This window comes from Anser cygnoides, chromosome 3, assembly GCF_040182565.1.
Source record: "Anser cygnoides isolate HZ-2024a breed goose chromosome 3, Taihu_goose_T2T_genome, whole genome shotgun sequence".
Lineage (NCBI taxonomy): Eukaryota > Metazoa > Chordata > Aves > Anseriformes > Anatidae > Anser > Anser cygnoides.
The window spans coordinates 58309141-58324797 of NC_089875.1; the positions used below are offsets into that span (position 1 = coordinate 58309141).

The window sequence follows — 15657 nt, forward strand, 5'->3', positions numbered from 1 at the left end:
CATCTTAGCCTGTGGATGCCCAGCAGCCTGAATAAAGACAGACCTTCCTGGTGTACGAGCAGTTCCTGGCAGCTTGGGAAGTGTCAGTACTGCCAGCACACATGCAGTGAGCAGGACACACACCAAACAAAGCCGCTTTCAGTGGGGACCCCCCAGTGTAAGGAAGCAGCAGTGAGCTAAAGGGTCTGGTGGTCTGCTTGAAGAAGGATAGGAGACAAAATCTTCAGGGGTGCTGTATGGGCGTGGGCTGGTAGGGATTTCAGGAGCCCCCTCCTAGGGAGACTGGTGCTTCATTTCTGAAAATCTTCCGGAGAGCCACCCCCAAGATGACAGCCCAGAGTTGCGTTTTCTGGAGGTGCCTAGTGTGGTACAATATAAAACTACAGCTTTTCGTACAGATGTTGCTGTTAGATGATGTATTTAATCCTCTTTCTGTCAGATACAGTGTTGAAAAGTGCATACCTCCAACCAGTAATTCTGAAGTATTCTTATTAGTGAAACAGCATTAAAAGAACTGATATTAGAAAACAAGCTCTCAGTCTAGGGAAAAACAAACAAAAAAACAAACAAACAAAAAAAACAAGCTTCATAAAGTCATAAATCATAAATGTGAACTAAATACTCCACACATTTCACTGTTGCAGATGTGACCCATAAGTAAAGAAATGTACATGTCATTGTTTGGTAGTTTTGTTTTCTTTTGAGCATCAGTACCCTTTTCTTCTTTCTTGTCATATCTGTTGTTTGACTTTTAACTTGTTGCTGAAGGAGAAGATAAAAATGTGACTATAAGTTACCTGCTGTCTTGGCTTGGGTTTTTCCCTAGGGATGTATTTTAGCAGAGAATTTCCAGCTATCCCTGGCCAGGTTGCTCCTGACCTGCTCCCAGATACATGAAGTTCCTTCTGACATTTCTTTGGTCTCAGTGGAGTGGTTAACACACAGCAATAGCAATAGCAGGGTGCATGTGCATTAGCAGGCTTTTGCTGTATACCTCAGATATATTAAAAGGCTCCAGTTTATTATAACATTTATTTTTAGCAGAAGCATGGAAATTGCCTAGAGATTTGCCAGCACTTTCAGCCCTCCAGTACTTCAGCCCCAGAGTCTCCTGGCACTTAATCATCTTTCCTAAAAGATTCTGGCTTCAGTCATGTATTCCCTTTACTTCAGAAGAGGAAAACTTAATATACTGATGCCACTCCCTACCTCAGCACTTTGGCTGCAAAGCAGAAGTCATAAGTGAGCAGTCACTGCTACTATGATGCTGCTTATTGCAGTACTCATAGCAAACTAAAATGATATTTAGTACCCGTAACTGCTCAGAGGGAGAAAGGCAACAAAACAGAAGGGATAATGATAGATGAGGTAGAACTGGTTACCCTTATCTTGAAGAATTATAGGGATAATGATAGATGAGGTAGGACTGGTTACAGTTATCTTGAACAATTACAGGGAAAAGCATTGATTATGAAGAACTCATAAAAATAATCCGTTAAACCATTCTGTTTTTTTTTTGTTTTGTTTTGTTTTTGAGAATCTTGTAGAGCACAAGTCAAGTATACAGTGTAATAAGAACCTGTTCCATATTATGATGAAAGCAATTTCTATAAACTTTTCAGAATGACTCATGCTAGCTTCCCAAAGTAAATAAATACCTTTTAACTTGACAGCTGACGCAATATGGAGCTGAGCACTTCCTTCCACTTTTGTCACACTCAGATCCCCGAAAGAAAACATTTTAATGGTGAAGAACAAAATCCTCAATTTGTGAAACAAGCCCACGCTTAAATAAATGGTAATATAGGCAACAGTGGCATGCTGAGCTTCTGCCACGGGATTTTATATAGCCAACCTTACATCCCATATTGTGTGCCATATGAAAGCAGATGGATTCTCACAGCAGCAATCAATTACAAATTACATCACCCACAGTAACTTGTACTGCCAGTATTGCTGCTGTCGATATAAAAAAAAATAGACTGCTGTGTGGGTAAACAAAATGGGGTACTCATTTACGCCTCTCTTCTCTTTGAGTGAAATGGTGACAGCTGGAGCAAGGAAAGCCAGGAAGACCAGTGTCTATCTCGCTTTGCCTTGGCCCACTGAGCTACGCTGGCTTGGAGAGAGGAGGCTGCTGTTGCTGCACCCAGACTGGGGGCACGGGGGATGGTGGGGATGCCTGCACTGCCGTGGCGCCTGCCACAAAGGCAGCTTTCTTCTCGGGCAGTGTGACTCAGAGCTATTCCAGGACAGTGTGCCTACACATGGGCTGAGCTCTCGCTGCTACACAGTGCAAGGAGCTTGGAGAAAGGATTAGCAACGAACCAGGCCAGCTGCACAGCACAGACTCATACCTGCAGATACCTGGCTGATAATTAGCAGTGCATGTTTCTGCTCTCATTTTAGTTGTGCTAGATGGGCTGAACTAATTGCACTGGTCAAATTGTTCAAGCAAATCGCTACTAATTTGTTTCACCATTAATGTTATTTGATTTAAAGTACAAAAAGAATAATTTTTAAAGCACCTAAATTCTCAGGGACTCTGAATTACCACTGAAAGTGGAAATTTGCCTAATGACCCAGGCTTATTTAAAAAAAAAATAAGTCAGTATTATATTCTTTACAAATCTTGCTGTTATTTTGGCTTTGAAGATAAGCAGAGATGGGTGGGTATAATTCAAGATCATCAGCACAGGTAGGCCTACACAGCTGGTCACTTGTAAACACTGCTGACTTCTGTACATTAACTGGACAGCCAGAAAAACAGCCGACTCTTGCATAAGTTACTCAGTGAGGACGTAAAACAAACAGCAGAGATGTTAGATAATATGCAGAATGAGACAGAAAGAAATATGAAAAGTCTGCTACTGAAATCCATAATGGAATCTGGAAAAGCATTCCTGTCAGGAATATTGGGCTCAGTTCTGGCAACAAAATAACCTACAGCACAAATATAGAGAAGTTAAAAGCATTCTGCAAAAGCATCTGTGTTGTGGAAAATTTTTTACTTGACTTGATATCATGTTCAGAATAGAGAGTGAAAAAAAAATACTGGGCATAAGAGACACATTCAAAACAATGCCAAGGATGAAGATGTTTGTTTCTCAGAAGTCAATGCTATAGAAAAGATATAAAATATGAGACCTTAGGACAGAAAATAAAAAATTACAGCTATTTTGGGGACTATTAAGACTAAAGGTATCTTAAGCTTTCCTTTTAACTAATTGCAGCAGAGCACTGCTGCAAGCAGCATGATCACAGGAGTCTCTGCTCCTGTCCCTGTGACTCTGGGCCATGCTTCTCCTCAAAGAACTGGTACAGGAATACTAACAACTACAGCTTTTCAACAGAAAGCATTTAAAATATGTGAAGATTTGGTATGAAGACTGTACTTTATAAGGGAAGGTAGCAGGAAGGCAAAGAGAAGGCTGGAATCCCTCATGGTTCAACAGCTGGTCACAGCACAAGAAAGTTTTTGGTTATGTTCCAAAATAACAAAGGAAACCCCTTTCCCCCTAGAAAAATGCAATCCATTACTTTCTTAAAAATGGCATCTGACAACGTCAGGCCAATACTAAACCCAGTTAAAGTCAGTGGAAAGACAAGAGAAGTCAGTGGAAACTGGATCAAGATAAGGCAGCTTCAGCAGAAGTCTAAGGAGAAATCATTCTTCAGTCACTCAGGTTGAATTCTAGAACTCCTCTGTCTATGACAAAGGCTTTCTTTACATGTCACTGATACAAGATGCCAACAGGGAACTATGGAGAAACCTGCCCGTTCATTTGGTAACACTGAAGTTAAAGTCAGGGGTAGAAGAGGTGGGACAGTTCCAAGTTGATCCTAAAACCTCACCAGTAGAAACCAAGAGGACTTTTAAAAATAGGAATAGAAATCACAGATGTGTTCATTTATAATAAGAGTAGCATTATTTTGTTATAATGAATAATCTGAAGTGGCAACAAAGAATGCTAAAGCCTAACACTTTGTCCATTTAACTTTACTCGATAAAAATACTTCAGACTAGAACACCAAATTTATGCTGCTCTGATGTTGCTAACTCTTGTCTAAAACTATTACACAATCTAATTAGCTTAAGTTTTATCCAAGTGCATTGAACTTTCCATTAAGCAACATGGCAGCTGAGAACACAGCACGCCGAGCCTGAATCTGCCTTACTGACCCTGGTGGCAATACTCCCACAGACTTCAAAAAGGAGGACTATGTGTACCTCAGATTTCCTGCTTTCCTCTTTATTTTCATTTCTAAGAGAATAGATTTCTTTTTAAGTTTAGTGAGTGGTCTTTAAACTGATTGCTAACACTGTGATTTTTAATTTGGATGAATTGTTTAACAGTAGTAACATTAGTGTTGTTTCACATAAAGGAAACAGCTAAACATGGGAAATAGGCCAAAATTATGACAATTGAATAGTGGAAGCTGCGGAAAGCATAACCTTATTTGTATATTAAGAGGAGTAAAGATTATAAATGAAATGGGGCTTCAGTTCTCAAAACTGTTTGCAAAATAAAAGAAGGAGAAGCAGGGGAGCTGAGCTGCTTAATAAAGACCGATTCTCCTACTGAGGCAGCCCAATTATTAGTCATCTGACAACACCCAGGATCAGTAGGACCCTTCTGAGAAAAGCAGCAGCAGTCACAGAAGGATATGACAGACAGCACTGCAGTGTCATAAAAGTGTCAATTAATGAAATAAACAAACACATTTATAATTTATCTACATAAAGAACACAAATTGGTCTCACTTTCAAAGGTTTGTGCTAAATCATGAGGGACGAACAAACAGGAACGTATATATCCTACTCAGATCTACTTCCTACATTATTTTGAAGAGGTGACCTCTCATTAAGAGACAGAAACAGTATGACCAGAGGAAGAAAATAAACACAAACACAAATTAAAGTATAGCTGTGACAAAATTCTGTCTATTAATATAGTTAATGATCTACCAAAATATTAACTTGAGATGCTGATATCACCCCGTGATCTTATGGTGTTAAAGATGACGATAATAGTGTGCACTTTTGGACTTGGCACTCTGTTTATCTCTCATCACCATGTACATTAATGCATACTAAGCACACTGTACTTTGGATTTCTGCAGCACATAACTCAGCAATGAAAGAATAACAATCCATTTCCATATTTTTATTTTGTTTTGGTCTTCTCTAGAATGCAGCACAGTTTAAAATTTCATTTGGAAAACACCTATTTTTACCATGCCAAAAAAAAAAAAAAAAAAAAGGCTTCCTACCTCCCACTTTCAACTTCTGAAACTTCAACTTCAATTTCTCCTCTGAATCATTCTCTCTAATGACTTCCTTTTTTACTTGCAAGAAGACTAGGTGTGGTTACTGATAACAGAATTTCCTTGACATGACAGCAGTGTAGCAAATAAGGGTTGAAGCAGAGTAAAATTGAAAGAAAACTTGGGGAAAATTTTTGTGGAGTTGTTTTCTTAAATTGTTGTATTGAATGCTAATCCAGAAGGTAAGGCACAAAGATGAGATCTGAATGACAAGAATTTGAATTAATGTAAAGAGAGGGAAAACTTCTCTAAGAGCAATTTAAAGAATTGTGTTACTACCCTAGAAAGATGACGACTGTGATCTTGTGCAAAATTCAGAGAAGATGAGAGAGAAGGTTTGGTGAATTAATCTAATATGATTACTGCTGTAAAAGATAAAAAAATAAGTTAAGGCTATGATGCTTAGGGGTTATGTTTGAAGTTTTGACTGTGGAGTGAAATTCTGTTCAGATGAATATGATGGAAAATGGACTAAGATATGAAGGGGAAAATGAAGGGAAATAGTGGAATGTCTAAAACTGTGAGAGATTTATTCTTGACTATGCATAACAGAGAAATAAGAAAAACATTGCACAACTAGTCATAGAAATAATTTATAGGAATATTTAATAAAAACTGTTTGAAACCACACTGTGAGCAAGTTATATGAAAGAACTCAGCCATAGCATTTCAGTGGATCATCTGACTAGTAAGAAAGAAACATTTCCATTAGGGATTAAAAACTTCCAACTTGCAATTGGCTAACTTTTTATACCCCAAAATGTTGCTCTGGCATGTTGTAGGATTTCCTTAGGATCTTACCCAGGACAAACCCAAGGAAGTGGAAAACTTAACAAAGCATCATGAAAGCAATGATCTGGTGGAAGTAGAAAAACGAGTTCACTTGAATTGAATTGCTAGTTTGGGCAGAATCTTAACTTTTCTACTTTTCTCTCTCTCTCTCTCTCTTTTTTTTTATTTTCCAATAAAATATGCACAGCACAATGATCATGATTATTTGTAGAACAGTACTATCTTGTGTGGCATGATTAGCATTTATACTAAATTATTCAGAATGATGACAAAGCACCATCTGGCCTTGACACAAATTGCAGTAGAGCCCATAAGAAGACTAGTATTTGACTTTCTCATTAGCCCAGGCCTTCCCTGAAAAAATTTATGACATATTAAGAACACATAACTCCATTGCCTCTGAAACTACATATGGTGAATGAAGTAGGTAGGAATGGGATTACTCTTATGTTACATATGTACAAGAAACATACATGGTCAGACATGGAACTGACATACTTTGTGTGTTTTAATGTGCTACATATCTCTCTCTTCACCACCTTTTTTAATACACCAGGAAGAAGAAATAAAATCCACAGGATGGAGCAATGGAAGTGTGACACGAGAGGAGATCACATATGCTGTCTGGGGGAGATCAGATGCTGACAAACTGGGCTGCTAGTCTCGTACAAGACTCAGAAATAAGAATGGGAAAAATTTTCCATTCCCCAGCAGCCTTGGATTGTTAGTAAGACCTAAAGCATGGTCTGAACTTCAAAGGTTTTGCTGGCGTAACTGTATCATTTGGAAATATGAAAAAAAATCACAGCCACATCACTACACCCTACTGTAAATGTAGCTCAAGCAGCAAAATAGCCCTTTCAGAGACTGGGTTTACACTATACCAGCTAAATGTTTTTTGCCAATAAAAGCTGTCTTTCTGGTTTCGGTATGTGGGAAGGAGATAGTACCATTCACAAATCCTTTAATGTCTAGGTAAACTCTGTAGAAAACTGGAAGAATTGGTTACTTCCTCATGGTAAACTGGGAATCCTGGTCTATCTCTGAAATTAAAAACTCAAGTGGCAAACCTCAAGAGTGAGCAGTTGAAGTCCTTGCCTGCAGGACTTTTGCCTACGCCGCAAACAGATATGTCCTATACCCACTTGTTACCCCTCCCTCACAAGACTAATTATGTTTTGGTTTCCTCTCTTTAATTTGGTGCTAAGAGTCACTCCCTGCCCATCTGTCCCTCAGTAGTCTGCTGCTTTCAAAGAAATCCCCTGAGGCTCAATTTTCAGGGGGTGTGACCCATCTTTCTGTGGCTGCCTTTGAGACTGTCCCAATGCTAGTGCCTCCAAGTCCAGCAGAAGTCAGGAAATGAGAGCATATGGTAAATAGTTTAACTCACAGTAGTTTGGCTTTCAATTCTAGCATGATTTTTCAGTGTTTTGCATCTAGTAAGATGTCTGTTAACTCAAAAGGCTCTGGTTCAAGAGAATAAATGCAGTGCCAGTGTACCAGAGCCTGCTGCTGAAGAAAGCTGAGTGTGACATAACACACATATGTATATTCGGTTTTGTGGCAGATGAAACCTGAGCTCTGAAAAATGATCTGTTAAGGTTCAAAGACGCTCAGTAGGTTTAAACCAAACCAAACATGATAACCAGTATGAGGCTTGTGAGCACACCCGGAGCACTCAACTTCCCAGCAGTCATATACTTAGACTAGCAACATGTAATAATAGGCAATAAAACCATACCACTTGTAATACCAGCTGTTGACTCTATCAATAAACGTTCTTTAAAGATGTTACCTTTTGTTACCGATGTTTCTTTTTTCTCTTACTCCCTCTTTTACGGAGCCAGGTTGGATGCTATGAAGGACATAAACATTAATTAGGGTGGGTTAATTCTCAGAAAGAAATGTGGTATAAACATCTTCCTCCTTCATTTACCTGATATTGACCACATACACAGTGTAATTCCAGTTCTGGAAAGTATGGTTTAGCTGAAAAACAGGAAAACATTGATCACAGGAATGGTATGATGTTAATAGGGGCTCTTTGTTGTTTAAAACAGAGTTAGAACTTCACCTCTCTTCCCCTTGAGAAATTCCCTTCAATTTTTCAAAGCAAAGTGAACATGCTCCCATGACAGTGAGGTGATTGTTATATTGGATATACAATTGGTAGTGAAAGATTTGTTAGGTTTGTTGTTGTTGTGTGTTTTTTTTATTATTTTTTTTTCTGAGACAAGGAAATCTCTGCAAGGTCATAACAGTGAATAGGTGAGTGTGCAGGATGTGGAACTTTTCCTTTTCTTCCTCTACATCATCTTATATTGTCAGAAAAAAAAATGGATTAGAAAACAAATCCTGACAAAAATTCAGGGTCAATTTTCACCTAAAAGTCTACACCCTTTGATGACCTTTATTTCAGACTTTTCTACTACTTGTTCAGAGTTGGCAATGGCTGCTCAGATTTCCCCTCTGGAGAAACGTTTTCATGCTCTGCCAGGGCCATGTGACACCTTTTGAGAATCTTTGGCTCCGGCATCTACATACTTTGCTTGAATACAGCTGCTAAGAGAACATCCTTAGCTGGTGTAAATGACTGCTTTTCTGGTTTGTAGGAAACTATAAATGGTTTCTCTTCTTTAGCTTCTGAAAGCTGGAAGCCTGCAGGTTTATTATAGACAAATAAAGAATAAATGCCATATATTTTTGACATCACATTTCTATGTGAATTGTTGGTAGAAAGACAACTTGCAAACTGTGTGAGTGCCATTATGTGAACTGTCAAAACAGAACAGAGAATATCTCTATTCATATGGAAGAAATTCTCAGAGGTAGGCACTTCAACAGTCCTCTAGAAGGCCCAGGAAGGAGCTTACATCTACTAAAATGGACTAAAAACTATGGCTACTAGAAACTGCAACAACTGACCTATAGGAGAAGATTTCTAAAGCAGAAGATATTTCGCTAAATTGGAAAAGTGTATTGCCTCACACAAATGAACATGGCCTGTTTATTGTTATATCTATCACAGTATAACTTCAAAACCACATTAGTATTTGGGGATAAAATTTTGCTCTGTGTAGTGATGTAGGAACTTAGGCATCTATGTCATTCAGTGGACAATTTCAATTTCCCCCTACTTTTCCAAAATCTCAGCTAATATCTACAATTCTTAAGATGCCTGGCTGGTATAGCGGAGACATTTCAAAACTCTATCCATAGTGACTAAATGCTCAAATTAGACCCTAATTAATTACTCCACAATGTAAGAAAGAAAACAACTTACCCATGTTGCAACCATATCATGCACTTTTGATTCCGAGTTGGAGTTCAAACAAAAGACAGTTATAGATATCCTGTAGAATAGTCCACCTGTCCATTAAAAACAGCATAATAATTTTACAAAGCTGAGCAAATTTGCCTTTTTAATAACGTGAGACTTTAATTCCATGAAGAATCTAAAGATTGGGCTGAACCCCTGATGCACAGACACCTCAAGCTCTTGATATGTGAGTCTGGAGTGAACAAGCCCTGCAGGCTTGGGTCCATTCTCACTAGTCCTATCAACAAGAATTCACTCCTTCTCTGTATTTTTAGAAACACTTGAAATGTGACAGGGAAATTCAGAAATAACATATTTAAGTAGTATTCTGCATATATCTTTAGTGGAGTATGCAAAAGCAAGATCATGAAAGTGTCATGAATTTAAAACAATCAAAATTACTGAAGTCTGTAACATGGATAAATCATAGGCACAGTCATATTGTTATAATCCAGAAACAACCGTTGTAGATTTGACTTAAAACTTTGTGACAGCAGATAAAGCTCATGAATTAAAAGTCACAAGATCATTGAGAACAGAATTATGAGGGAGAAGCCCTATCCAATTTATGTTTTCACAGCCTATCCTTTGCTCTCAGGTCTGGGATAGTAGAAAAAATAAAAAATAAACTGTTAGCTTTATAAAACTGGCGGCTGAACAAACCATCTTTCAATCTCAAAATGTGTAACACTTGGCATGGAGAAGTTTTGTATTAAGTAAAATTGTTTTGAAATGGGACTAGGTAAATATAAATTCTCTTTAAGCTCATGAGCTGGTAGACAACATTTTTGTCACAAGATTTCACATCTAATAAATACCAAATCTTCTCATAGTTATGCTCTCTGTTAACCACTTTCACCTTTCATAGGGTAAAATTTTTTCATTACACTACTAAAAATTCTGTCCAATCTTGATGGAGAAAATGTCCCAGGATGCATGTGGGGGTGTAAGAACTTCTGCATCAATTCAGTCACAGGTATGCACACGTGGTATTATTTGGTTCAGGGCTGTTAGCAAATGAAGTTGTGGATCTTGATCACAGAACACACGTATTTACATAAACCTCATGTAACTATTACAGAGACACTACATTGAACAGAACAGAACATGAAAACAATTATACAGAAATCTCTTTCTGTCTCTTGACTGGAAAGAAAGTGCTCTTTCTAAGTCTAGATCAAAACAAAACAAAACAAAAGAAAAAACAAACAAAAAAACCCCAACCCTTTTGTTCTAGTTTTACACATGTGGAGCAAATTTAATCATTTTACAACTTTGTAGATAAGCATTTTACAAGAGTTTATAATAAAATTATCTGAGGAATCTTAGTATTTTCTGATTTAATTGAGCATATTGGTTACTATCCTATTCACAAGCCAGCTTGGGTATTTTTTCTCTTCATTATGGAATTGATCACAGTCTCACTGAGATAAGTATAAAAATTCTTTTTCAATAAAGTAGTAAGTAATCAGTTTCTTGCAGGAAGATGCTTAACCTGTTACCTTCTTCAGTAAGCTATGATTAAATTTTAAATATGAGTAGTATGAATTTGATTTTTGATTGATCGTCTTTTTTCCCTCCCTTAAATCAGCAAACACACATATTTGTTGTGCAGTTTAATAATAAAAATGCCATTTGTTTTTTATTATTACTGTTATAGTTTCATTTTTTTTTTAACAAGCAAAGAAATTAAGTCTTCGGAAGTAGAGAAGTGGACTTTGGGCAAATTGAAAACACAATTAAGATGTAGATTTATATGTATATATCTCTGTATATACATATATTCAATTTTATATGTATAATGTACTCTTATATGTGCTGCATAGATACACATATGTAGAAGTTGTGCATTATATATATTCTCATAAATTCATATATGCTCATATATATAATTATAGTTTCATTTATATAATTATATATATGGAAAAAATCACCTTAATGTAGAAATATGCAAAATACTTTTAAAATCAAACTTAGAATCTACAAAGAATAGTCAATAGCTTTAAGATCTCCACCAGATGGTGACCCAAAGCATGTTTAAATGAGGCAAAAAAAGAATAAGAACAAAGAACTAATCTACACTCTCAGGAGACTGCAGTCACAGATAGTGAAAACTAAAAATGATTTCTCACTCCAAATTAAACAGTGGAAATCCCATCTCAAAATGCTGAATGAAAAAGAAATATTTTTATGGGCAGAAAATTGTTTAAAAGTAGCCAAAGATAATTTGAAAAAAAGAGGAAAAAAGAAGCTGGAAAAACAATTCTCCCCACACCCAAATATAAAAATATAGTGATCAATGAAATATCATGATTATTCTTTTAAATTCTGTTAGCCAAATTATCCAAGAGTTTATTTTGTAAAATCTTTCCTTTTGGAAAATAAATCCTCAGAAATATATGAATACCATAAGTGAAAAACATTCATAAAATCTCAAATAATGAAATGGTATAAAAATGCATAAAATACATAGCAACTCAATCTACTATTTTCACAGTCTCGTGAGAGTTTTACAGGACAGGAGAAATTACATGTTAATGACATGTTTTATCACTAAGATGTTACAAATTCCCTTCTACTGTAATTAAATTACTATTCTAAAATATTTTCATACTCTAAATGGATCTATATCTAAAGAATAAAATTTAGCTATTTCTATGTTTAGTCTACCAACTGAATAACTAATAGATAAGATGATCTAATTTTTTTTTTTCTCTACATCTAACTTAATGACTTGACATACTGTAGTTGACCTCAGGTTGACATAGGCAGCCCAGTTCAGTGGAGTTTAAACAAGATAATAAGACTGTGGGATTGCCAGTAAGTTGATTCAGTGATGGGTAAGGGGTGGTATTTTGGCTTCTCCCGGTTGAAAAATTGGCCAAGGAATCAATATGTGCCAAACCTGATGATTGATGGTACATTACAGGAGAAACTGGCATTTGAGAATGCATGTAAGAGTGATGGATTACTGCTCCAGGTGTCATTAGAGTATGCTTCAGGATGGTCTCTTTTTGCTGAATAATAATTCCACTATATGAAGAGGACAAAAGCATTGTATCATTCATTATTGCAGTTCTTGATAATGCCAGAAGAGAAGAGAAATTTGCAAAGTGTCCATAATCAATATTTTCAAAATCCAAGACGTGAGTACTACCAATATTCGGAGAAGACATTCTTCCTCTGTACATGCTAAAGGATCCATATACTTCCTTTTCTGAATCCTGATCTGAAAGCCTTGATTTGTTAGTTGATGTCTGAACAGCAGAATTCCTTTTTTCTTTATTATCACCAGCGATTTCTTGTTCTGCTGTCCACAGAGAGTATCCAATACCATCTCCTTGATTTTCAAGGAAGTTTTGTCCTAAGAAAGTTAGTTGACTTGGTGTTACTGGTGTTATTGGTAAGCTTAGCTCTGCTACATCCCATCCAGGGATCAGGCTTGGAGAAATTGTATCAAGCTGGTTCTGAAAACTTTGTGGGAGTGGAGGTGTGGAGTAGCTGTTAGGAGGTACACTGAGTTTGAATTTTGATTCTGAATGAAAAGTGTGCCTCAATTCCAAAGACAGTGCTGTTGTAAGGAAGTCAGAACTCGCTGAATCATTAGTTTTGAAAAAAATAGCTGCATCCATTTGAACTTCACTTCTTGCATTATCAATAGTATTTGATACTACATCACTCTTCAAAATGTTTTGAGACTGCAATGATCCATGTGTTGTACTGTTTATGAAACTGTTAACTGGTGTATTTACCAAGGAAGCAGTCTGGCTATCCCTTGAACCTGAAGGCTGGATTCCTGGATGCGTTGGAAGGACAGAAACAAGTTGCTGTCTGTTATTTAGGAAGGTCATATTGGTTCTATCACTTACTATGTCAGTTCCAACTTGCATGTTTAAACTATCATAGACCACTAATTTTTTTGTAGAGTTTGCAAGTGCCTTGTCAAAGGGACTTATCTGTACAGAGTGTTGACTCAAAGGTGCTTTAAGGGAAGAGAAAGGAAAAGCAAAGTAAAAGTCATCATTGGAAGATATGGTTAGGTTTGCAAAGTTCATTTTTGACTGCATCTGTGATATTGTCTTCTCATTACTTTCTGAAATTCTCTTTGAAAGGCCCAGAACAAATAAACTAAATATCTGTCTGTCCAAAGTTGATGCATGGCTGGAGAAATTAATTTCTTCAGCTCCATGATCTAATAATCTAATTATAAAAGTTTCCTCAGAGATACTGTCAGGCTTAGTAGGTGAACTAATGGATGGCAATTTCTCTGTTGGGGAAGAAAGCAGTTTATTAAATGAGAGCCACTGATTTTCTGGTGGCTCCCCAGAAAATGCTTGAGACACTTCTTTCAAGTGATAGGAAACACTCCAGAAATTGGCTGTTAAAGAAGGGGATATGTCTACATATTTTGTCAGAAAATCCAAGTAACCTGGTTCCCAGGAGTTGCCAACTGTGTTGATATTCTCTGTCTCTAATATGGAAAAATCTGAATCTTCATTTTGATTATTATTATGAAATGCATCTAAATTGCTCTCCAGTGCTCCATTTCTGAGGGTCTCACTTATCTTCTTTTGAAAATATACTGAATGTTTTAAATAATGAGGCCAGTAATCACTATTAGACATAAATATGCTGTCAGTTTCCGAATACATACCAGTCATTGATTGTCGATAAAGAGGCAGTGTTGTTTCAACATGATTAAATGCTGAGTTTGTCCTGCTTATTCCTACCAGAAGTGCTGACACTAGTTGTTTTCTACTGGATCCTGTGATTGAATTTGTCAGTTTTATGTTGGGCATAATTTTTGTGTATGTTTTTTTCATGTTGTGAAAAAACTCTGTTGGGTTTGCATGTGGAGCCTCCACAGAGTTTAAATTTGTAATACCTCCTGAGTAATGTTCGTTAATGTACATAGATTTTCTAAACTGAAATTCACTGCTTGCTGCTAACATGGAAACAGGTTTCCTATTAGTGTTGTCTTCTATCATTTCTGGGTAAACACTGTGAGGTGAAAAATCTAGCAAGTCTAGTCTACTTTTTTGGAATGACAGTTTCTCCCTTAAAGGTGATATAGATAAGTTAGAAAGAGAATGAAATCTCTCTTCTTGAAAGTCAGAGGTGATATGATGGTGAAATATAGTCTCACTCCACCAACTCTCAGGCTCCAAGACTTCATTTAGATGTATGAAATTGGACATGCCATTGCTGGAAGATGGAATCCACAGGGCTTCTTTTCTGTCTTCATAAGCAGTGCTTCTGCTAACAGCAGAGTGGAATGGTGACTCCAAGTCAGCATAACCTAGCCCATCTGCTAGAGTCCATGTTGCCTCTGCAGTAAGACTTCTGTTTTGAAGAAAAGGAACTACTGCATTCACAGAAGGATCTGTAACAGCACCTGCTGCATCATAAGTGCCATGAAATGAAATTCTAGAATCATTCAGAACATTTTCATTTGGTAACTGATGCATCACAGTGTTATCTAGGTTGATTTTTTCTGAAAAAGCAGGCAAGGTACCATTGCTGGTCTCCTCATAGGCAGCCGATGTTGACACAATTGGACGAAATATGCTGTACCTGTTCTTTCTCTCTGGATTCTCACCTGCTGAGTTTTTACTGAAATGGAGAGGTCTTTGTTTTACTGGCCAAATAATAGGGGTAGAGATAATTCCTATGGTTTTGATCCCTTCTATCTTAGACTCTTGCTGCCTTTGTGGTCGTGAATGGGAGGAATCAGGTGAATTTCTCTTCATTCTGAAGATAACTGTAGCAGGAAGTCTGAATTCCTGCAGGTCTGTGTGTAGTAAGCCATATAGTTAATGGATTAAAGAAAATACATGCAACCTAACTGTCTGTTCTTGGCTGTCTGCTCTGGGTCTAGAAAATGACTTACCATCAGTGGAAGATTATGCCACTTAGCTGAGAGAAAGTTTTACTTGCTTCTACTATAATCGAATTTAGTCTACTTTTCTTAGTCTTCCTGCTTTCTCTTGGCAGTTTCAAAGTTAAAGAAAGAACTTAGTTGTCCATTTTTTATTTACACTAACATTAACAGGGGTTCAGTCCTACTGTATCTCCAAAAATCAAAGTTAACTGCTCATAGTGAACATGGAGTGAATGGCTCCACAAAAAGAAAAAGCACAATTTGGAAATAAGTTTCAAGATTTTCTTCTTTCTTCTGCTTAGATCCAAATAGGATGAATTCAGATAAATTCTTTCAC

The 15657-nt window shown here is 37.0% G+C and overlaps 1 protein-coding gene across 8 annotated transcripts in view; it reads right to left on the reverse strand.

Annotated features, from left to right (window-relative positions):
* Positions 1 to 15657, reverse strand: part of ADGRG6 (adhesion G protein-coupled receptor G6) — a 112958-nt gene that overhangs the window by 36417 nt on the left and 60884 nt on the right. For 5 of the 8 annotated variants that reach the window (XM_048080749.2, XM_066994226.1, XM_048080750.2 and 2 more), the window contains one exon: positions 9496 to 15230. In XM_048080749.2, the coding sequence (XP_047936706.2) occupies positions 12166 to 15230 (3065 nt within the window). In that variant the 3' untranslated portion in view covers positions 9496 to 12165. The other 3 variants (XM_066994228.1, XM_066994227.1, XM_066994229.1) reach the window with 1 other exon arrangement.